General features: G+C 39.1%; 1 protein-coding gene across 3 annotated transcripts in view; it reads right to left on the reverse strand.

Moving 5' to 3' along the window:
- Positions 1 to 1,638: 1,638 nt before the first annotated feature.
- STXBP6 (syntaxin binding protein 6) overlaps positions 1,639 to 25,083 on the reverse strand; it is a 222,573-nt gene continuing 199,128 nt past the window's right edge. For 2 of the 3 annotated variants that reach the window (XM_067558075.1, XM_067558074.1), the window contains exons 5-6: positions 16,712 to 16,869; positions 7,461 to 8,105 (exon numbers count right to left, since the gene is read on the reverse strand). In XM_067558075.1, the coding sequence (XP_067414176.1) occupies positions 7,980 to 8,105; positions 16,712 to 16,869 (284 nt within the window). In that variant the 3' untranslated portion in view covers positions 7,461 to 7,979. Of the gene's footprint in view, positions 5,341 to 7,460; positions 8,106 to 16,711; positions 16,870 to 25,083 lie in introns of those variants that run through there. The other variant, XM_067558076.1, reaches the window with a different exon arrangement.

A 25,083-nucleotide genomic window follows, 5' to 3' on the forward strand; every position in this document is an offset into this window, starting at 1 on the left:
ATGTGGGTGAGTACCAAGGGCAGCATTAGTCCCAGGTTGCTCAGTGTGGCCAAAAGGTATGGATCAGGGGTGCGAAGGGCCCCAGGGTTATCAGTACCACACTGCCATCGCTGGGTCATAAGCAGCAGGGTAAGGCAAGCAGGAGCAGGAGAGGGAGTGAGAGCTGTGCCTGCACACAAGGGAGAAGATGGGTCGGACAGCTCCAATTCCTGCATGGACAGAAGGGGCTCCAGACAGCCAGGAGTCCAGGGAGTGTCCCTGAAGGCAGATGAAGACCGACACGGAGTCCATGGAGCCAGCTGCAGCAAAGGTTGCAGAAGCAGCGATTTGCGTGCACGGGATGGCACAGATTGAGTGAGAACCTGGACCACCGATGCTGCTGCTGGATCCTTTCTCCTCTTCACCTTATCCTCAAGGCGGGGAAGCTTGAGCGCCAGTGCAGCGGTGTCAGTGTGCAACGTCACCTGACCTGGCACAGCTCTTAAAAGCAGCCCTTGACAGGGACTTGCTTTAATGTCCATGAGTGCTTCCTACTCTTCTATTTGGGCTTGTCCAGGGCTGCCAGATTCAAGGTCCAGGAGGCGCTGGGAGGAGCACTCACTGTCAGCGATGGCCAGTGCAGTCGGTTGCGACAGTCCCGGATGAGAGTGTGTGAGCGGCCTCAGTCTCCTCCATGAGGTGCTTCCTGAGCTGAAGTTCTCACGAGTCTTGGGTCTGCAGCGGGAAAGCCTTAGAAATGGCAGAGTGAGCAGCGATATGGGTTTCCCCAAGGCAATAGAGACAACATGGGTGCTCGTTGTTCATGGGAAACGAGTGAGGTTACAAATCACAGTACTTGGACCCTGCGCTGCGGGACATGGTCTCCGGGAAGGGGTGAGGGCTCAGACCCTGATGGGGGAAATCTATCCTAAATAGCGAACACTAAGTACTTCAACTATGCTAGCTACACTAAAAAATAGCAAGGAAGAACTACGTACAAGTATGGGAAAGGCTCTCTTGGTATAAACACTAAGATCACAAAGGGACAGGGGTTCCAACTCTGGCTATGCAGTGATAAGAGGGAACTGGAGAGGTAAAGATCAGCATGACCTATTATAACCTCCACTGGGAGCATGAAGTGACGCACGATGCACATGTCAATAGACAATGCTACAAAAACCTTTGGCTCCAGCACATGGCGTGTATACGTGTCCACGATTAGAATACATATGGGGACCATTATTAATCGAAGAAGCTGGGACAAGGAACATGTCACATTCTATATTGGTAATATAATTTGGATATTGCTGGGGTGCATATCAAAGTCAGCATCCAGACTGGTGTCAACAATTTGGTATGGGCATGCATGAAATAGTGAATGGGAATCTGGAATGGTTCATAATTAGTTGGCTTCTCTGTCATAGATCAGTAGATTGGAATTCTCTTTCAGTAATTATATATATAGTTATGCAGATATAAGAACAAGTAAGGACATTTTTGAGGTGATATTCCTAGTTGGGTAATGAAAATGACAAATGTAACATTTTAAATAAAAAATTAGGGGGAGGGGGCGCGTAACTGATTCTGATACACATTGATCGATACCTTACTCCTCAAGTAGCTTCACTTGAAAAAGAATGATTTGCATTGAGCAGCATCTTTCCTCTCACGTGTTTTTATTATATAATACAATCATATTTGTACAGTAATAGTCTAACAATCAGCCAAGTGAATGAGAGTATATGTTCTGCAGCAGAATTGAATTGAAATGGAAACATGGACTTCTCTGAACAGTGCAACATTTGGGTAGAAAATTAACATACATTTGTGTTCATATGTTCAATAGCAGTGTTTATACAGCAGAAGAATTCATAAGCCTAGATGGACACAAAAATTTTAAAATACTTTTCATTGTTTCCTGTAGAAAACCACATTCTTTTGAGAGGAAACTATTGATTATAGTACAGTGAAACCTTGGGTTTTTCTTTTTAAGTAGCAACCACCAAACCTTTTCTATTTTGATTAGAAGAGAACGAAAACAAAAACAAAACAAAACCACCACCACCACTATAAAACAAAAAACCAATAATCCAAGAAACAGTTTGTCACAGTTAAAATGTTTAATGACAAAAGTAGCGTTTGCAACAGAGCAGTTCCCACTTTTTTCAGAATGGCACAAAATTATTTTAACTTTTGAGGAATTAATTACAACATATATCAGCAAGTATTACGTGAATGCACAACTTTTGCTAGCCACAAAAGTAGCCTTTTAAGACAGATTTTGCAGTACACCAGTCTCAAGTCCAACAATACATGATCTTTATTCTTTGCAGAACTTTAAAAAGGTAATAGAATAAGGAAACTATTGATCTTGTTACATTTTACAAATACATTCTTTAATATGAAACATTAACCTGAATTACTGTATACTGTATGTACACAAATATCTAATAATACTAGTGTTGTATACTACAACTAAGTTCCAGGAGGGAACTGTAATGTTATAAAGTTTATCTTCAGTATGGGATGCCAGGACACTTTCTTGAAACCTTCCTAAGTACCACCACTTCTAGTAGTTTACTGAATACCAGGAATGAAGTAGAACGCAAATAAACCTTTTCCTTTCTTCATGCATTGAGTTATTCACAGTCAACCCTGAAAAACAGTTAATGGTACTAAAACACACATTAAACAACAACCATTTAATCTGTGAAAAAGGGATCTGGAATTTAGCAGTGTGCCTGTGACCTGATCTGCCCAGGAGATGTTTAAACTTGTACTCTCCTCAAGCACTACAGATTGTTACCTGAACCTAAATAACTCATCCTCCACAAGTATATCTGATCTGGAGTTTGAACTTCTCTTCTAAATTATTTGTAATCTTTGAGTAAAAGTTAGATGGCAACAATTCAAATCCTATTCTCTCTCTCCTTCAGTGAACCACTTTTGTGGTTGTAGTTCTCATTACTGAATTTTCATTAAGACTGACTACTCATGACATCAGAATAGAGTTAAAAAACCAAACCAGTAAGGGTATGTTGACACTGCAATAAAACATTCACAGCTGGCCTAGGTCAGCTGACTCGGATTCGTGGGGCTCAGGCTGTGGGACTATACAACTGCAGTGTAGACATTTGGGCTCAATCTGGAGCCCTATCTTCGGGCCCACGCCTCCTTGTGGGGGTACCAGACTGAGCCCAAATGTCTACATTGCAGGGATATAACCTCAGAGCCCGAGCCCTGCAAGCTTGAGTCAGCTGATCCGGGCCAGCTGCAGGTGTTTTATCACAAGGTAGACATACCCTAAGAGAGTGAAGAGGATGAAGACAAATCTGCTTTGCTGTCAGAACTGTACTGTACTTCTGAACAAATATTCTAATGAGGTTAGTTTTTGTTTGGTTTTGTTTTGAAATAGGCCAAAATCTAATCCCCAGTCTTTCTTGGAGATCACTAGTAAGAGCCCTTTTGTTAAAATGTTGCCTACTGTTGTGCTTGTGAAGTTACAGATTCTTTCAGGGCAAGCATTAGTTATAAGTAGCTCAAGTGGTGCTTGGGGCCTCATGTTTTTAAGTGGCCCTGTTCTGACTTGCAGCTATGACTGGCCAAATTCTTTCCCAGCTGGCATCTTGATATGTGACAGTTTTCAAGGTTGTCCTTGATGGGATCCAACAGTGCTGAACAGATGACAAAGATGCTCCCTCCTCCAAACAACTTCCATTATGCAATTAAAAAACTTCATATAAAATAGCACAATTAAAAATATATGTATTTAAAATTAACTACATGTACAAACTATACATTTAACTAGATGACTTCTGTCGGTTGACTTAGAATTTCTTCCCAAGTAAATTCAGTTCCCTTTTTGTAATATCGATATTTCCAAGAGATATTTTTTCTTCTGTTGCTTTTCTCTTTCTTTCTCTCCCATGTGCTGCTTTATTATTAGATTCTAAGCTCTTTAAAATGTCATTAATAATGCAACATCTTATTCTGCACCGACAATGGAAACTATGGTATATTCAGATTACACTGGCTGTCTGGCCATGAGTAAGAGGGGAACAGAACATTTTGAAGATGCATGCAGCTTAGAACCAACGTACGTACTATCTTAGCTAGTAGTTTGTGTTAGTAAAATCAAGTATACCTTCTGTACTGGCTTAACATTTTAATCCTATGACTAAATAAATTAAGAACTTCTGAAGAAATGTGAGGAAAACAGCTGTTTGTTAAGGAAGACATAGCTTAGTCAATGAATCTGCAATGGAAATATATTTGTTCCAAGCTATTTTATGTTAAAAATATTACTAATGTTCAAACTAGAGAAGATACAGCTCTTTGTTATGAGAAAGGTTTTTTAAAAACCCATATTTTAAGTCACATGAACTACACAGCACAGAAGTCAACTCATTCTACGTAGATTTATTTCTGAATAGTATACACTTCAATCAGTCCACGTGTTGTAGTCCCAAAACATTTTCTGTGTAAAGTTCATGAAAAACTAGTAGCTTGAAAAGTTTGTTTTCAAACTTCCATTTATATAGGCCCTTAATCAGAGAAATTATAGTTAAAAAGAAGCCATACAAAGACTGCTAAATTCCAGACTGAGGTAAAGAGGCACAACCATTTTGTGTGTAGATTTAAAAATCAAATTTTTCTTAGATCTTTAAAATCTCACATTTACATTCTTCATGGTTTATTGTACACTCCTAATAATCAATCTAGAAAGTACAATAGGATATTTTCAAAATGCAGCATGGATAGCAGGGTCACATCTGGAAGTCAAATTTGCACTTCTGAATGCTGGTGATGGCACATGCAAAAATTCCTACTGAGTGGCAAAAATGATAAGGCCTGCTGTTTCACATAACAATGAAGTCTGCTTTCCACTACAGGATTATGATCTGGGATGCACAATTCCAATGCTCAAATTCCACTAGCACTATACAAAAGGGAAAAAAATATGTAATCACTGTTTGGATTTTATATCCATACAGTAAGATCTTTTGTTGCCAATTTAATACTTCTTCCTGTGGGACACCAGAAAAATAAGACAGTGTCAGTTTAATCTTGATCAGTTTCTCATTTGGTCCAGTTTCCATGTTTTTAAAAACACCTACAATAACTTAAATACAAAATAAAGTTTGGAAATGCAGCAGAATTGCTTAGCAAAATTACCATAAAAATGTGGGAATGCAACATTTTTTCTGTATGTTAACTGAATAATTGATCTTCACTGAATTGGAAGAATAAAGCAGGTGAAAGTTTGGATCTCCAGTAAAAATTGCTGAGCCTAGCTTTTCAGTTCCTCTTGGGAAGATCTCTATATTAGGCAGTATCTCAACATTTGTGCTTCATGGCAAGCTGAAAAAGAACGAGAGAGAAAAAGTGATACTATTTGCAATTACAGACATTCTTGGCTAAAGCGACTTATCTAGATTAGAGATGGGCTGTAAAGGGAACCCCCCCTCCAATAAACTATTTTCTAGTGAAAAGGTTGTTGAAAGTCGACCTGAAACCAGATCCAAGTTTTAACCCAGATCAGCCTTTCCTTGCTCTCCTCTCTCCTATGCAACAGGGAAGGTATTTGGCTGCTTTCATAGAACTAGCTTTCTAGGGGCACCATGCATTAGTTTCTCTGTGAAGAGAGAAGGAGCAGAGACTCACTAGTAGGAGCTGGGGGGAAAGGGGACAGGGACACATTTCCCCTCCAGTCCAATGGAGGTTTCCTGTAAAAGATCACCAAGGCCTGAGGTTTAACTAGTCAAAACAAATTTGGAGGTTTTTGATCAAGCTGTTTCACACAGATGTGTGCTCCTGCGCCCCAAACAGTTAGGAAAATGATGATGCAGAATTTCCAACCCAATTTTTTAAACTTCTTCCCTGAAGTACCTTGTCCAATGGACTCAAAACTTTTTTTTTTTTTTTGGGGGGGGGGGGGGGGGGGGAATCTATCCTGAGCTAAGACCCTGGAATGTGAAGTTTCATGGAAACTGCTAGGGAAGCTAGCTTCAACCTCTAACTATATAGAGGCTACTAGCTACAGACTTAGCTTGCTATAGTGAGCAGAGGGGACTGAAGTCATCAGCAATGTATTTACAGAACCAAATGAGCAATAAAAACAATCTCATTTGCCTCCAGTCAAATCCTGATCAGAAACAACCAGGACTGGATTTAGGTGAACCTCCATGTGTTCCATCCTTGGCCTCTTTATTAGGGTGCCCACAGAGAGGGATTTTTTTTTTATGAAATAGAAATTTACTGGAAAATGAAATGTGCATTTTAAAGGAGTGTCAATTACCACTATCCTTTCTGGAAACTTCATGAATATTCAGTTATGAGAAGTAACTGTCTAAGTGGCTTAGACTGAATCTACACTACCACTTCTATGTCAGTATAACTTATGTCACTCAGGCGTGTGAAAAAATACACCCCTGAGCAACAAGTTACACCAACATAAGCAGCAGTGTGGACAGCGGTTCTCCTGCTGACATAGCTATTTCCACTCATTGGGGTGGTTTAATTATGTTGACGGGAGAGCTCTCACATCAGCATAGAGCGGCTACATGAGAGATTTTACAGCAGCGCAGCTGCATTGGTACTGCTGTGCCGCTGTAAGCTCTCTAGTTTAGACATGGCCTTAAGACAGCAAGCTCTTGTAATCTGGTATCAGTAGTTCCAGGATCCCAACTAGATCCCAGACAAATGGGAGGGAGCAACAGGGGTGAGAAGGGGAGACTCACAGTATGGAAAATGGGATCCCTTGGCATGGAAAAGGTTGAGAACCAATTAGCTAGAGCTACTTTACATTTAACAGAATATAAAGATTTTAATTGTTCCAGGTGAGAAACAGTAAAACAAAAAGCAACTAGTCCCACTGGTGCTTTGCCTTCTGACACAGACTTTGAAGAGATGATTAAACTGTACTTTAAGGTTCCAGAAAGATTATTCCAATTCCTTACCCCCCAACATTGATGCAATCTTATTTCTTAAAGTAACTCGACATGTAGCTGTAATAATGATTAGTCATATAAATGTATAGCCATGAAATAAACCAGTACGCAGTAATAGCATATTAATGGTGAAATTAATTAGAAGTTTAAAATAATACAAATATTTGAGCCATTTCTTTGAAGCCGGGCCTATGCCTAGAGAATGCTGCCAGGAAAAGCTTCCTAAATGGAGACTCTAATTGGCTGCAAAAAATATTTGCAAATGTTAATTTGGTGCTTGTTTCTTCTAAGTTGATGAACAGTGATGTTCATTATCAGTATTCTGCCACAGAAGTATTATTTTACATTTAAAACACTGCATAATTAGATTCCTACTTTTCTCATTTGCTTTGGAATACAGAAGTATGCAGCAATTTTTTTAAAAAATCACTTAATTCTTTATAACAATGACTAAGCTCTGTGTAGTAACTGTCCTACTATTTCAAAGTATTTAATAATTAAATATGAACAAAAAACGACAAATTTACTTCACCATTATATAAAAGCCCATCAAAAACAAACCCAATAACTTTTCTTTTCTTTTTTTTTTTTTAATTGGCAAAAACACCAATTGAGCATCTACAAACCACTAGGTCACCCATTTAGCAGCCCTACACATTTTGATCAGACAATGGGAAGTGATGAGATCATCCGCAGAATTTTAATAAGTGTCTTTCCTGTTCTTTGTGGGGAATTTTAATTCATTCATAAACTTTTTTTAAACAGATTTTGCTTCAACATAGTTAACATTGAAAGAAAGCTGGTTACAAATAACTGATTTGGGTCAGGCAGTGCAACTGCTATGAGAAAAGCTTGTGATGAGGAGGAGCTTTCTGCCGCAATCAATGGCTCCCCTTGTGCTCTTCCTCATATACTCCAGAGCAGAAGTAGGTAGAGTAGGCAGTCTCTGGCATCCACTCTGTCTTCCAGCCATTGATGGAGAGAAAAGCCAGATTCTCTCTCTGATTGCTAGCAAAGCAGAAGCAGCCATGCTATTCCTGATTAGTCGTCTCACTGCCCCCCAAAATGCCAGTAGCAGATTTTTGTGACCCCATTGCTACAGAACTGGAGGACTAACTCATCTGTCCAGTATCCAAGAAAAGATTTGTGGTAGTAGTTCAATACAGGCGCTCTGCCCTTTAAGGGAAAAAAACAGAAGTGAAAAATAATCTACCCATTTTATTTTCTTTAACTGAACCCACTAATTTATTCTGGGAAGATGCTTCATTTATTTACCTTCCTGAATGTGAACCAGAAGCACTTTTTCTCTGCTTTTCTTTAATTAAAAATAAAAAATTCTATTGTAAATAATCCAAGCACTTATCAACTTCATCAACTCCCCAACCATCACCCACCAAACATCTGTCACGCTGTCAAGACATGCAGCTGACAAGCCAGGATACCTAGCAATGCATAGTGGAACATATAAATCCAAGCAAGAGGCAATTCATGATGCTTATCACTTAGTAAAGCTTGAGTTGCATGAACTTTTAGCAATCTAATTCCAACATTACTTCCAAACTGAGATCTGACAGGATCAAAGAGGACAGCCTTTGCAGAAGATACATTTAGCTACAATAGTGGGTGAAGGCAACTGTGAGTGGCTAGAAAATGAGAACTGGAAGTTCTCCAGAATTTTTTTCCCCTCACAAATCTTTGTGTTGTGGATGACTTTCCCTTCTACCGCCCTTCACACCCCCCACACACCTTTTTTCTTCTAGTTTTGAATATCACACCAGTATATTTGAGCTGTATAACACTAAGCATATTATCAGCACTCAAAAGAAAAATATTCTATGTGAATTTATATCGTATGTTTTAGCTCTGATTCCCAGAATGGGATTTTCCTTATGGGGCCTGTGGGAAACAAAATAAAGTTGCCTTTTTGTCCACAGTAGGTCTTCATTTGTGGATTTGACAAGGTTCTAAGCAGACAGGCCATAAAATCACTTACTAAAATTAGAAGATGTTTTGATAGTTACTATAAGTGTTTTGATAAACTTCTAGCTCCTTAAAATTATTGTTCAAGTGTTTAAAAGAAAATATTTTTACAATATTTTATATTATACATACATATATGCACACAATGCTCATGTACTAGTGAAATCTGTTTACATCTTCATCTAAGTGGACAAGAAATGTTGAGCTGGTCTATAGGTAGAAGTCAAGGGAAGGTGTAGTGGAAAGCATGTGGTGATATTTTAATGGGGTTGTGTACGATAAGGGGTTGCTTATCAAAGATGGCCCTTTACTGCAGGTTTCACTGTACTAGACACACACAATACAAACAGGGGGGATAGCTCCTGAGAATGGTTTTGAGAGGCTAGAAATTCTACAGTATTACTGGGCAATAAGTGGTATTTTTAAAACACAACAGTAGGAGCCACTAGGATGTGACTGAAAAGTTCCAGAAAGGTAGCCGTGTTAGTCTGTATACGGCAAAAACAACGAGAGTCCTGTAGCACTTTAAAGACTAACAAATTTAATTTCTGCAGGCATTAGCTTTCGTGAGCTGCAACCCACTTCCTCAGATGCAAGAAATAGAAATCAGATAGGGGGTGTATATATATATACATATATACACATCCAAGTGTAAGGAACAACAATGGGGAGGGTAGGTGTTAGCAAAGTCCATTCAGTTAGAGTAGATGAGGTCTATTCACAATCATTGATTAGAAGGTGAGAAAGTGTGAACAGTGACAATTACTTCTTGTAATGAGATAACCCTGGACACATTACACGATCCATTGTCTACAGCCAAGCCCTAAGATACAACCGGATTTGCTTCAATCCTTCAGACAGAGACAAACACCTACAGGATCTCCATAAAACATTCTTAAAACTACAATACCCACCTGGAGAGGTGAAGAAACAAATTGACAGAGCCAGATGGGTACCCAGAAGTCACCTACTACAGGACAGACCCAACAAAGACAACAACAGAACACCACTGGCCATCACCTACAGCCCCCAGCTAAAATCTCTCCAACACATCATTAAGGATCTACAACCTATCCTAGCAGATGATCCCTCACTCGCTCAAGCTGTGGGAGGCAGACCTATCCTTGCTTACAGACAGCTCCCCAACCTGAAACAAATACTCACCAGCAACCGTACACCATACAAGAAGAACACTAACCCAGGAACATACCTCTGAAACAAACCTCGTTGCCAATTCTGCCCGCACATCGACTCTAGTGACACCATCACAAGTCCTAATCACATCAGCCACACCATAAGGAGCTCATTCACCTGCACATCTAGTAATGTAATATATGCCATCATGTGCCAGCAATGCCTCTCTGCCATGTACATTGGCCAAACCGGACTGTCACTACACAAAAGAATAAATGACACAAATCAGACATAAAAAATAGTAACATCCATAAACCAGTCGAAGAGCACTTCAATCTCCCAGGATACCCTGTAGCTGACTTGAAAGTTGCTATACTTCTACAAAAAAACTTCAAAAACAGACGTTAGTGAGAAACTGCAGAGCTGGAACTCAGATGCAAACTTGACATAATCAAACTGGGTCTGAATAGGGACTTGGAATGGTTATCTTATTACAAGAAGTAATTGTCACTGTTCACATCTTCTCACTTTCTAATCAATGGTTGTGAATAGGCCTCATCTACTCTAACTGAATGGACTTTGCTAACACCTACCCTCCCCATTGTTGTTCCTTACCTTGGATGTATGTGCGCGCGCGCACACGCACACACACACACACACACACACACACACCCTCCTATCTGATTTCTATTTCTTGCATCTGAGGAAGTGGGTTGCAGCCCACGAAAGCTAATGCCTGCAGAAATTAAATTTGTTAGGTCTTTAAAGTGGTACAGGACTCTCGTTGTTTAGGATATGACTGAATAATGCTGCTTTGCTCCTAAGACTGACAGTTCCGTTTTCTAATACACATTCTAATTCCAAGTACATTATCACTCACAGTAGGAACTAAAGAACAGCTCATTTCTCTTTGCTCCTTCACTTCTTCCTTGTTCAGTTCCTTGCTATTGATTCTATGCAGCCTTTATTTAGTTTTGCTCCATTCTACAGCACCCCGACTGCTTTGGTTGGAGGCTGCTGTAGAAATAAATAAATGCATTATGATTTTAAAATGATTAATCTATGCTTTTCCACTCCAAACACTGAAGAAAACTGTAGGGATGGCGGGCTTGAAAAAAAGAAAAGCTGAGAAGCCATTACAAGATTTTTTGTGACAAGAGATTTCAGACTCTCCCTTCTCTGGTTAAACCTATGTGGCTTCCTCCTCCCTTGCCACTGGCAATTTTCCCTATTTAGGTCAGGAATAGCATTTGCAACACCAATCAGGCTACTTGAAGTTCCATTATACACTCTGTATTGACTTTTTAGGCATTCAACTAATAAGGCATCCAGTGTGCTAAAATACTGATTAGCAACCACCACAAACAACACTTGCTCACTGCATTTTCACTGAGTTGCTAAATTTAGTCTAAGGAACATGCAGCTACTCATGTACACAGACCATTAGATTATAAAACAATCCTTTACAGTGAACTAAAAAGCACAACATTTATCAGGTCTATATCTCATCTGAGAACATTAACTTACGGAAAAGTGAAATGCTATAAAGTTAATGTTATCTACAACAGCAGATGGTATACTTTCATGTTCAGTTCAGGGTATATTTTCATGTTCAGTTCATGGTATATTTTTAGGTCTCTGCCTTGACTCTCTTTTAGAAAGGCTAATGCTATGTATCCAGGAACTCCTTCTGGACCCGGGTTACTGTGTGCACTGGTTTACAGTGCTTAGAAATAAATTAAATAATATTTCCAAACACCGTAAACCCAGAGAGCTGTCGCATGTAACCAAATCATTTGACATTTATGGGGCTTATAATGTCACTGTTACCGGCCACAATCTGTTCTAGTAGACTTGCAGGGGTATCCATCAGCTGATGAATTGTGGTAAAAGCTGGGAAGGTTGTGGGGTCAATAAATAGCTACACATAGCTGGAAGTGCCAATCAGAATTCCTGCTTTAACACGGTTCATATTTTAGGGTATGTCTAGACTGCCGAGTGAAGTCGACAACTTTCAGCAGCCAATTTTTAGAAGTCACAGCAGCGTGTACGCACTACGCTGTTTGCGCCAGGCTCATGCGTCCACACTCACCACACTTATTTCAACTTTCAAAGGAGTGCGCTGTGGGTTGCTATCCCACAGTGCAACTAGCCGCGGTGGCCGTTGGGACGAGTGTCATTGTCCCATGATGCAATGCTGCTTCCCCCTCCCTTCTTCCCCCAAACAAACAGGAAAACTGTTTTTGCCTCTTTTTTTACTCCGCTTGCTCGCCATTGCTGCGGAGACATGGAACCAGCTCAACTCTGCACTATTATTGTGAGCCTCACAAATACATCATGGCTTATCATTGAGTATGACTTCTCGCCCCACAGACCGATGAGATCTAAGACCTCTGGTGGACTCCATGCTGGAGCACATTTGGGCTTTGCAGCAGCTATGAGGAGCACTCTCTCCAGGCTGGCAGCACAGGAACTGAAAATTCAAATTTTCCCAGGGTTTGAGGGGAGGGGACATTTCCTGGTAGCGTGACCACAATACGGCACAGCGCGAATGTCCAGAGTGGTCACAAGGGGGCATTGTGGGATACCTCCCGGAGGCCAGTAAAATCAATTTAAGTGAAGTTGTGTCTACACTGACACTAAATCGAATTAATAAATTCAAAAAAGGCGCTACGCCACTTGCAGAGGTGGTCTTATTAAATTGACTTAACAGTAGTGCCAGTGGAGACGCAGCTGTTTGGAGATCGATGTAAGTGACTTTACGTCAACCTCCGTCACCAGTGTAGACCAGACCTTAGTCTCCTAAGGAAGGGGCTGCATTTATTTATGTTTGTATATGTTTCTTGTGTTTTTTTTAACATATAGCAAAGGTATTTTAGTGGTCTGGATATTTTGTATACATCTACATAAACAAATAAAAATAATGGCCAAGATTTTCTCAAGTGGGGCTCGTGATTTTTGGTACCTAACTTGAGACACCTTAAAGAGATCTGATTTTAGAAAGTGCTCCACAGCCACCTTCTGAAAAGAGGTCTCTAATTCTGTCCCCCAAAACGATGCGTAAGTAAAAAATTGTGACCAATTTTTTTTTCTTTTTGGTATTTTCTCAAAAAAACACAAACAAAACCCCAAACCCATGATAATGATAGCCTTTATAACTTGAAAAGTGTTCACGGGATGCTATCAATACCCTGCTACATATGTGCATATGCTTGTATACACAGAAATGGGTACTGTTGTTTCAGTAGCTTGCACACTTTCTATGAGTAATAAAGACAGATGGATACATCACTGCAGGTCGGTATGATTTTCATTAGAATGGGTTACAACTGAGATCATATATTGACTTATCACATTGTTGCCCAGTTATCTGAAATAGGGTAAGGAGTACTGACAGGGCAAATTCAGGGAGGGTGACAATCACTTTTGTTTCAGTCCATAGTGACTGTTTTAATGTGAATTGTCATGGTGAACTTGAAGCCTGCATTCAAACACTGTTTGTGTCCTTTAATTAAACCATTTCCAATAATATTTTTCCCACTCCTTTCTTTACATATCAAATATCAGGGCTTCGGCTCCCTCTTTTTTCCAGAGAACTTTGAAAGGGTTTGCAAGAACTGGGTAGTGATGTACTGAGAGGCTGAATCCTGAACTGCAGCTCTTCTTATTCTTAACTAAATGGGGCTTGTAGTTCCCGGGTGCCCGCATTTGGAGGCAGAGAAAGCTGGAGCCCAGATTTTAGCCTCCTGACACACCACCAGCCAAACATACAGTACCACCACACCACCAGGTCACCCAAACATACAGTACTTCTTAAATTCCCAATGCCTCAGTTTGACATATACCCCTAAAAAGAGGACACCTACAAGCACCCAGCATATACTAGTGCCATAAAAGTAAAATAAAATCAAATATAAACCAACAACTTCCCATAAAAGGGTCCCTTCATTGCCTCCCAAATTCATCTCATTCCCCTGCTACCAAATGTCTGTTCTTCCACCCTTTCATTCTACTCTCCTCTAAGGCTGTCCCCTACACTTTTTAATTGATGGGCCGGAAAAAAGTGAGAGGAACAGCAGCATGGCTCCCAGCTGTTTCCTGTTCTTTCACCTTAGCAGTTACCCTGCTTGCTGCTGCCAGTCCAGACTCTACCGTTCCTACTGCTGAAATTCAAAGTGAAGCATTGAGTATGCAAATTTTTTTTTTTTTTTTTTTTTTTTTAAAGCCACCAAGGACAGATTGTAGTACAATAGCATCCTTGCTGGGCCACCACAGAGCTTGGCTTTTGGGAAGCTTCTTTTACTTCATTTTGGATGCCACTTATGATGGCAAGTCTGGCAACATGGATGAAATGATGGACCTCTCACTGAGCATGAGCGAGCTGAGGAATCATTAACAAAAAAGAGGGAAGTCAGACTGAATATTTCCAACATCAGTCTCTCTCTCTCTCTCCCTCTCTTTTGAAAGTGCGTGCGTGCGTGCATGCATGCGTGGGGGGATAGGCACCAACCACACGTATTAGCTCACCTCCCAGATTTCCATATGGCTGTTTGAATTGGGGTGGGCTAAGACAGTAGTCACTTTCCTTTACACTCTCCCAACACAATAAAAACGAGGAGCAGTCAGTATCTGACAGGTGGAAGGACAGTGCTGCAGCTCAGTCTTGACGGCTGGTGAGACTCTGCCTTCAATAATTCTTGTTAACTGGCACGAAGATGGATCTATTTCTATGTAAATGGATTCAATGTTAGAGAACTCTGCCAGCTCCCGAGTGATTAATAAACCAATTTTAGAATTTCAAAACACAGTTGGAGGCAGGCACCGTTGCTCACCCAACCCCCAAAAAGCACTTGGGGAAAGGGGGCGGGGGAGGGTTAGAAACTCCTCTGGGACAGTCTTCCATAAAGCCCATCGATTCCATGTTTCTGAAGTGTAAAAATGAATGTTATTCTGACAACTAATTTACGATATGACTCTAGAGAGTACATGTTTAGGTAGTACTGACATCTGCCAGCACCCCACCCCATCCCACTGCTTTTGGAAGGCATTTCTAAATGCAGAACACCTCCTTTACACTGCAGCTCCATATCAGTTTCCAACCCACTCCCTTGCAACAGTATTTCTAAGGTAGTTTTTGATTCTGGGAATGAACACATAGTAGTTACCATGCTAGTGTCAATCATGAGACTGCCAGAGATGAAAATATGCAGAACATAATGTATTTTGTATGACGGAGCAGTGTCTTCAGTATCAAATGCTTAGCAATGGTAGAGTAGATGCCCTGCCTAAGAGAGCCAGCTCAGCTATAATCACTATTTAAGAAATGAGGATGAGAATGAAATAGATTACTACACGTACACTGCAATTTGAGTCACCTTTTAGGACACTAGGAGGGATCCAAATTAAATCCTATTTTCAGAATTAAGGTAATATGCCTAATGATACTCCCGCACAAACAAGGAACTAAATGAAATTGGGCCAATTTGGCAACAAGTTTTATCTTATCTGGTGCAAAGGTGAACCAAAATTTGCAAATGAAAAGTCAAAACTGATGTAAGAGGACAATGTATGGGCTCCTTAAGGGTGATTACTATACTATACACTACTGTATGGAAATGAAAAGTTAAACAATAAAAGGATAGGTGCATTTGTTTATTGACGTAAACCACCTTCTCTTCAGACTGCAAGCTCTGTAAAAGTTTTGTTTAATTACTTTTGAAAACTACCCTCCAACAGGAATCCAACATTGGACACTGCTGCAGTCTCTGAAGTCAGGTAGTCCCTCTCTCCTTCTCTCATGTGCCTTGGCCACGAACTCCAGTCATATCTTGCTACTGTGGGACATCCTAGAAGCACCTCTGAATGTATTTTGTGCCCTGATAGCTAGATTTGAATACAACAGCCAGACAGGACCCAGAGAGACTGCCAGATCAGAGAATTAGATCAGACATTGCCAGAGTAAAAAACGTGTGCTCTGCGGTAGTGACTCTCAGTCATGTACAAACAGCATAGGGTCTTTGTAGGCAGCATAATAAGAGATAAGCCCTTTCTAGCTTGCAGGACAATTGTATCTCCAGCAACAAGTAGTCATTTCCTTATGTCGGAATGAAAATGTATTCCTTTCCCGTATCAGTGTTAGGCTGAAATATGAAATAAACCGAGTGGCATAAAATATGTTGTTGAGATATCATCTGCAACTCCCCTAATGTTCACCTTATCATAAAATGGACAGTAAAATTACAAAAAATCAGTTCCTTACCACTGTACAACTTTTTCATTTGAACATCAACAAAGTAGCCTGGTGCTATAGCAACTAATATTGGTTACAACTCTCAGGATAAACTGGGGCTATCGGCTTGAAAGATGTGTGCATGGAATGGGGACGAAATAAATAGAAATACTTAAACATTGTTTTTGTTTTGATTTTGTAACATGCAAATTACAACTAGTCCAGGGAAGTATAAGAACACCACTATTACACAAGAGAGAAATTATAAACCAGAATTTGCCTGTCATTGAGGGATAGTTGTGAGGCAAAGGATGACACTTGTGAATGTTGGTGATTAATTGAAAAGTTCCTAGCAACCTGTACTTCCTGCAGAGGTGTGGCAGCAAACACGAAGCACCATTTTGAGATACTGTGAACCCCATTCCACTAAAAATCTTACCTTGTGTGCAGTTTCTGCAAACTGCTGGGCACTGTTCTTCATATCCTCGGTCTTTTCTTCTGCCCAACCTAACCTTTCGCCACGTTCATTCAAAGCCTGACTTGCCTTCTGTACTGCACTGGTCACGCTGTCTGCTGCTGAATGGAGTATGCTGTTTCCTGAAATGTCAGATGTATCATTAGCAACCCAATGTTAAACAGTGCAGCATAATAAAAGTGAAGACATTACTAGATTTCTCTTTTGAGTATTAAAAGAAGTTACATTCATCCCTTAAATTATTCACTCTAAAATAGCATGTCTGCTAATCCATCCCAACTATATTACATCTAGTTACATGAATCCTCAAATAATCAGGGTTTGGTTGTCCTAAACCCGACTACTGATATGATTTTGTCCCAAACCATACCATTAACAGATTATGACCAAACCACATTAAAACAATATACATTTAGGAACAGAAGAAAGCATTACTATGACTAATAGCTAAATGGGTCAGACTGAACACAGTGTGCTACTGGTGTCATCTAGTGGCATGTTATCTTTCAGGTTACAGTATCGTATGATGGTCGTTCATCTCAGGATACTACCCAAGTAAATCAATGGAACCATTCACAGAAATTCACCACAGTAACATAACAGCTCATCTTAAGAGTCTATACAATATCTCTATCATGTAAAGTTATCTAAATCCTGTACCCCCTGAGAGGCTAGAGTCTTGCATCTCTAAGTCCTCCCCGATCCCTTTGCCACCATATCAGGTTCATTATATTAAAAAGAATGTATTTTTCATCTTTCCTCCAAATTACTGTCTGCTTTCTCCCTTCTTTACAGCTCCATGTCTTTGTCATGCCCTAAGCTCATAGATTCATTTGGATTCCTTTCTCTTTCCTTCATATCCAGGTTTTTATTACTTCCTGTTGCTCCTCCTCCCCCCACCAAGTCCAGTACCCTCCTTTTTATTCTTATTGCTAAAACCTTCAGCCATAGCTGGCCATCTGTCATCTCATCTCTCAGTCCAAAATGCTGCTGCTGAAGTAATCCTTTACCAATTTGATCATTATTTCTCCCCACCATTTCTTATCACATCAAATTCAAGCATTACATTTATGTTCTTCCCAGACCCATCCTATCTACAATCTCTGTGCTCATTTCTTCTAATCCCCTTCTTTCTCTGATTTAGCTGTCTTTCCTTTTGTTTCCTCTCTTATGTATGACTCTGCACTCTCTTATGCAATTCCCTAAACTTGCAGTAGTCTGCCATTTTTTGTCCATCTACCACATCTACCTCCAAATCCTTAAAACTCATTTCTTTCAAGAGTCTTTCTACCTTGGTTTCCCCATACAGGGCTCTATGCCCTCATGAATAGATCCCTGCGCAGATACAAAATTTGTATCCACCTCCAATCCGGGATCCGCAAAAATAATCTGCAGATATAAAGTGGATATCCTCGGATTTACAAATATCAAAAATTAATTTCCCTGAGGTATTTAAAGCCACACACACTATACCCTGTAGCTATATCATACCATTAACATATTGTTATAAATTCATGATTAAAAGCTAGTTTGATAATTTAACTCTTTAATGTAAGGAACTATTATGGATTAGGTATTTCCCAATACTGTTATATTGTTGATATAATAATCTTGGTGGCTTTCATCTGAGAGACTCAAAATGTTTTAAAATCTATTTCAGAAGATAAGCAATTTGCTTAAGTCATACAGCAAGCCGTCGATGATCAGGAAAGGAATCCAGATATAACTCCCAGTCCTCTGCTCTAACAACTAGACAAGCTATGAGTCTGCTGGAAATCAACTGTTTCAAAAACGGCTATGCTAAGTTCCAAAATTACTCCTAGCCCAGTTGTTACACTGTTACCAGGGCAGCTTCTTCCACATCTTATGAATGAATCAATTGAAATGATGCAGTTAGGTGAGTTTTACTGGCAATGTGGTTCCGCTTAATGGGGTAATAAAACTAGTTCAAACGCACAAGAGGTAGCACTGAGCACTATAAACAAGCTCTCTTTTATGACAAGAGGTCTGTTTCCCTTATGGGGCTACAAGAATAATTAGCAATGCTTACTCAAATGTAGTTTAATGGGCAAATCTGGATATAATCCTAAAGTGAAGATTACACTGTTACAAAATATCCTCAGTTTAAAAAAAAAAAAATCACTTGTTGATTTTATGTTTTGCTACTAATGCCAAAATAAAACAAAAATTAAATGGAGACCAATTTCAGCATTTATCTGTCTGCTTGTAAGGTACAATGAAAGTGGAAATTAAAGTAATTCTGACATAACCTAACAAATAATACAACATGCTGCAAAGGAAGGCAAAAAACCTCCAGGGTCGCTGCCAATCTAACTTGGTGGAAATTTCCTTTCTGACCCCAAATATGGCGATCGGTTAAACCCTGAACATGTAATTAATAGAACTCTCTGTAGTAAGTCAAGGCCCACCTCAGCCATTGAAGATATTTGCTAAGAGCAGACGCAGATGGGTCATATGCCACTGTGCAACCTTATCATCCCAAGCCTCGATTAACTTATTCAAGTCAGTTTTCAAACCAGTTAGGTTTTTTGACTCCAATACTCCCCTTGGAAGGTTGTTCCAAAACTTAATCCTCTGATGGTTAGAAATCTTCATCTAAACTCAAGCCTAAACTTCTTAATGTCCATTTTATATCCATTTGCTGGTGCATTTCAAGTGCGGGCAAATGTCAGATCCACTGACTAAAAAAAATTAGCTTAAAACCTTAATCATGTTAGACAGATTTGATTGAAAAATGCTATCAATACATTTCACATTTTATACACTAGCAAACTAGGGAGATTTAGTATGCTGGGCAGCTGTAGAATTTTATTTGCTGCCAGAAGTCGAGGGCCGCTTTCAGCAACGGTAAAGTTGGGCACTAGTAATTTGGGATTACTGGGGAGGACAGATGCATAAATATACCTCGGACTAGGAGTTGGTAGAGTGGGAAAGAAACTGTTTTTCAGGTGGACTCCTTCAGGACATTGAGAACACTTTGATGGTAAGAAATATCTGATTACACTGAGCAGTCGCCTGCTTAAGTTTTTCAGAAATTCTTGTTTAGCTCAGAATTTGCTTGTGTAAAGCTGATTCTATTGCTTTTTCTAGGGAGCTTATTTTGGCTTTTGCTCAGGTGGCTTGTCCTATAAACACATGTAGTGGGCAAGAAATAACCCCCATTTTTATGTTGATGTGCTCAGCAGTGTTCTGACCTCTTGTATTGTCGTTTTCTAGGATGAGATTTTCAAAAGCACTCAGTATTGGGCTAACTCTGCTTCCACTGAAGTGAACAGTATTAACTTCAATGGGAAGTGCTTTTGAAAAATCCAACCTCTAGTGTTTTGAAAAGGTTCATTATGATGGATATATTGCTGATCTTATATACTTTCAATCTAAAAATGTAGCACACCTAGAAATTCTTTAAAATATTTTCAGAGAGAGGTCAAAATTCTACATTTAATACTTTTCAGCAGAGAACAATATGGCTCTGATTTTGTCAGCAGGCAATAATAATTGGGTTATTCTTCTTCTTATGGTATTGTATTCTCTCCAGATGCTATTTTGTTACATTTTCCTGTATTCAGTGACCTACAGAGAGAGCTATTATCTGACTGACTTTGGTGCATAGTTTCTGGCTATTTGTTCTATTTGAGCTGCTGTTTACTTGGTTGTTTGGAAGTGTAGTATGGATCTAAAAATAAATGTATTTTAGTGCTAGTGATCAGACAGCTGAAATAGCTGATGAGGAACTCCTGTTCCCTTCATAGCAAAGGGTTCTGAAATATTACATTGGCACCCTTCCTGCCCCTGCACCCTCCTTATTTAATTGCTGGCAGAGTCAGAAGCATTGTTCTCTAACTGTCAGCTGATGGTGGCCTATTGTTAAAACCTTAAATATTATGATAGTCTTTCATGGTTCAAATACCAACTCAGGACATCAGTGAAACACTGATTTGTGATGTCAAGCTAGTCCTTTGTGGACATTTGCCTACAACATAGAAAAAGTGAGAAAACATGTATTTTATAGTGATTTTAATTAAATTATATCAGCAAAACGTGTGTATTAAGGCCAATTATTTCAGCCTAAGATTCTGAAAATCAGAAGAGGATGATGAGCTAATTCTCTTCTTCAGTTTAATTTCACTGTATATGAAAGCACAAGCATATCCCAATTTAGTTCCTATAAAATTACATAAGCAAGCAGCTTAATAAGATGGCTTTTAATGAAGCTTTTCCTACCTATGATGGCCTCTCTCATTATCAGAGGTTTCTACTCACAGGAAGCCAATATGCACTTTTACAAATAAATCATTAGCTACAAATAAATTGGTAATCCAATTTGTTTAGCAGAGATCTAGACATTTTGTTTCTTAATTCCTTGCAGTGTGATATAAACCACAGAAATAAAATCCCCCTCCCTCCCTCAGGAACTTGTATTAGCATTTCTAAATGATATGCAAAATGTATCACGGTCCTAATGAATAGTAGCAGCACAAGGACACAAACCCCTGTGTGAATGCTTTAGGTCATTTATCCAATGTAAGAAGAGTAAGCCCTTAACACATCACACACACACAAAAATGCATACACAGATGTTGTCATCACAATGATTAGCACAGGAATCAGTCTGTCAGATCAAGATACTAATTGGTCTCCCGAGATACAATTGTTGCTTGCTTGCATGATCTGTTTTAACACTTCATAAAACGTTCATCACATTCTCTATTAGCCATGTCATGAAACACTTCAGTCTGACTTACCCATAGGCTTTTACTGTGTGTCAATGATATTACTTACAGTGATTGCTTTGTAAAGAATTACAGTTCATTTTTAAGTGTGTACACATCATCAAGAACATTTAATGATTCCTGTCTGCTTTGAGGAGGAAATGTGTGCAGTTAGCTATGCAGCTAGAAGAAATGGGTTTGTCAACGTTTGTAAAATATATGAGTTTAGAATAAAAACATTTCTGGTCATTTTAAATAGGCATTTATAGCTCACTCTAAACCCTGTAAAACTGGATTAATGTTAATTAATAAGGCTGCTTTATAGATATAATTTAATTTTGGCTTTACAACTGGTGAATAAAGCAGCTGTTCCAGACTCAAAAGGAGAGAACCTTTAAATCACATAAACATATGCAGGCCCCCACATGGGGGGGGGGGGGGGGGGGCGTGGAAGGATACACTTTACGGGGGGCGTGGAGGCCCTGGCCCAGACTGCAACCCCCATTACACCATGAGGAAAAAATTGAGGTTAAATTGTAGATCATGCCTGAGTATATTTATAGGAAGAAAAATAGCAAAGGGGGGCATTTTTCAGAAATGTAGAATATATAACAGTAATTTCAGAATTCAAACTTTTTTCACAGCTATGAGATTGTATGTATGGGATGAGGGATTGTGGTATGTGTGTGGGAGGAAGCCCATTTTACAAGTTTGTATTGGGCCTGAAAAAACTGTGAGAGAGCCCTGCATATATTCCATATACATAAACACCCATCTCTCTATATACATACAGATACATATTTTGGGTGAAATACTGGCCTCAGGAAATCATTGGGCATTTTGGGGCCAGGATTTCTACCCTACATGTGCTTTTTCTTGAAAATTCTGTAGTTTATAATGTGTCTGCCCTCCAGGTTGCTTGAAGTGTCACTCAACAGTTTAAAATAAAACACAATTAAGATATCAGCCACCATATAAAACATTAAATATCAAATAATGTGAAATTAAAGGCATAGGGTTTGGGAAAGAAGTTGATCAATTAAAATTGGAAATATCTTTGTAGGGGAGGGGAGGGGAGTGTTTTAAGATGCTTTATGTAAGTGGAAAGCATGATCTGAGGTTGCAAGGAAGCCATTTCCACACACTAGGAATTGATTGTTCTGCTGTCTACAAGAGGCGCAGTAGCAGGACTCCTGCTGGAATGTAGAAACAGGGTAATTATACATGAGGACCAAATATTTAAGCAGTATGGGTAGATCAGTAATACCATACGCTTAAATATACAGCATACAGAATACCTGCTCTGGGCTTCTGTTGGTACTTGGATATGCAGTATATGCTGGTGTGATTTCACAATGGTAGTACGTCAACAAGTGTGAAACTATGGCATGGATACTGCTGACAATAGGTTATATTTGAGAGTCTTGACCTGTGCTAAAAGTTCTTTTCAACATTCCCCAATATTCATTGCAATTGGAGCAGTTTCATTTGTCTTTCTCCTTTGACGTATCTGAGGATCCGTATTTTCATTTGACTGTTTTCCATTTTGTAATTTGGTTCCTTTGCCTCTCCTACAGTAGGTTAGTCAGGTCCTATTACAAATGCCAGGTCTACACTTAAAACTTTTGCCTGTAAAGTATGTCAGAAGTTTGACTTTGTACAACATTTTTATACAAGCAAAAACTCTAGTGTAGATGCAGTTACACTGCCAAAAATAGTGCTTTTGCCAGTATTAACCAGTATATATTGTCAGTTGGGGAATGGGTATAAGTTATACTGGCAGAATAACTCTTGCTAGGATAAACTGTGTCTACACAAGGAGAATGTGTCAGTATAGCTATATTGGCAAACCTTTTCTAGGGCTGACTAGGCCAAAAAGATGAAAAATGTGGTTAAAATAAATGCCTAATAGAAAATGCATTTCTTTCCCTCCTGTTGTGTACATATATTCTGGAAATATGCCATGGGAAAAAGCTTTGATCTCCATGACTAAGGGTCTATTGTGTGGAAAGACTTATGTGACTAAATGTAGAACCATGTAACATGTAAAGGAGTGCAATGCCAATAGAAAAAAGGAAATAATTACTGCATAAAAGTAACTGAAGTTGTTCAAGACACTTTCAACTTTTGATAACTAAATTCTTTCAGGGTTAAGCCCTTAAATGATGATCTGATGAGAATAAAGTAATGCACTAGAAAGTTCACCTTATCTCAAAATTGAAGGGTTGCGACTGATTACCTGCTGCAGAAGGAAACCATTGCTGAAAAAATGAATTTAAAAATTGCTGAATATAGCAAGTGAAAAACTTTTCTGTTTTCATGCAATCAGATAACTGTCAGCCACATGCAACCATTACCTCCTTAGGAATTTATTATCACTTACGTTATAATTGTCTTTCAAGATGAAGTTATACTAGGTTACTTTATTTTTTACCGACTACTTATCTTTTATAGTCTTAAACTCCTAAGTCTGAAATATATTTTTCACTACAACAATATCCTGTAACGATAGAGGATTTAAGATTTCATTTCATTGTATAATCTCACTTGAGCCAAAGATTGAGGCAATAGTGATACAAGATGAATTAAGAGTGGGATTTCAAAAAGCACTCAGCATTTGGCCTAACTGAGCTCCCATCGACTTATATACCCTATAACTGCTTAATTCTCTTCTTAGTTACACCAGTGCAGCCCCACTGATTCCTATGATCAACATAAGCCTCTATGTTGACCACAGGATCGACTTATATTGAAAAGATTGCATATTTGGCCAAACTCAGTGTACTCACTTACACTGGCAAAACCCAGGTTGATAAATAAGTTGGTCTGTGGTTCAAAAGAAGTCCAAACCTTCCTATGGGTGCTTATTAATGCAACTAACGGTGGTGGTGGTCGTGGTGGTAACAGCAAGTAAACCGAACTGGAAACATTTGCAACATGGTGCATTTCAAAGTTCTAACTTAAGGGAAAATATTTCTACATAATACTACTTAAAGAATGTTCTTAAAGCAGTTTCAAATATAGTGTACAGAAGTTCTGTTTTTTTTTTAAAATGGAAAACATGTTTTCCTAAGGAAGAAGCAAAATTGAAGGCTGTTTTCTGTAAAACAACGGTCAGCTAAAAGCTTTTCCTCTCCATTCTCAGAACTGACCTTTTACATTTTGAGCCAGAAAATACTCCACATATTGTGGGGCGGGAAGGGTGGGAGAGGAGAGAGATTTTTTTTTTTTTTTTTTAAACACACTATTTTCACAACACTTCACTCCTCCAGCTCCATGACCTGTGAAACAAAACTGTATCCATTATACAAGAGCATACACACACTTTGGACAGAGACCAATGAGAGAAATGAAAGATGAAGTGAAGTTAAACAATAGATCCAAACATGTGATCGGTTTCAATACAAATGATTACATAACACACTGACATTCACTTCATTATATCAGTGGATTGTTACATATATATATTTTAAACACACACACACACACACACAGCCACCATAGCAGAGTTATTTCAGGTAAGAAGTCTATGTTAGTATTGAATATCTTGATAAATAAGGTGTCAACTCCATAAAGGGGTCAAATTGTCAAGTGCTCTTTCACTAT

Source organism: Emydura macquarii, unplaced genomic scaffold (genome assembly GCF_026122565.2).
Source record: "Emydura macquarii macquarii isolate MOO-44397 ecotype Brisbane River unplaced genomic scaffold, CSIRO-AGI_Emac_v2 contig_1876, whole genome shotgun sequence".
NCBI lineage: Eukaryota > Metazoa > Chordata > Testudines > Chelidae > Emydura > Emydura macquarii.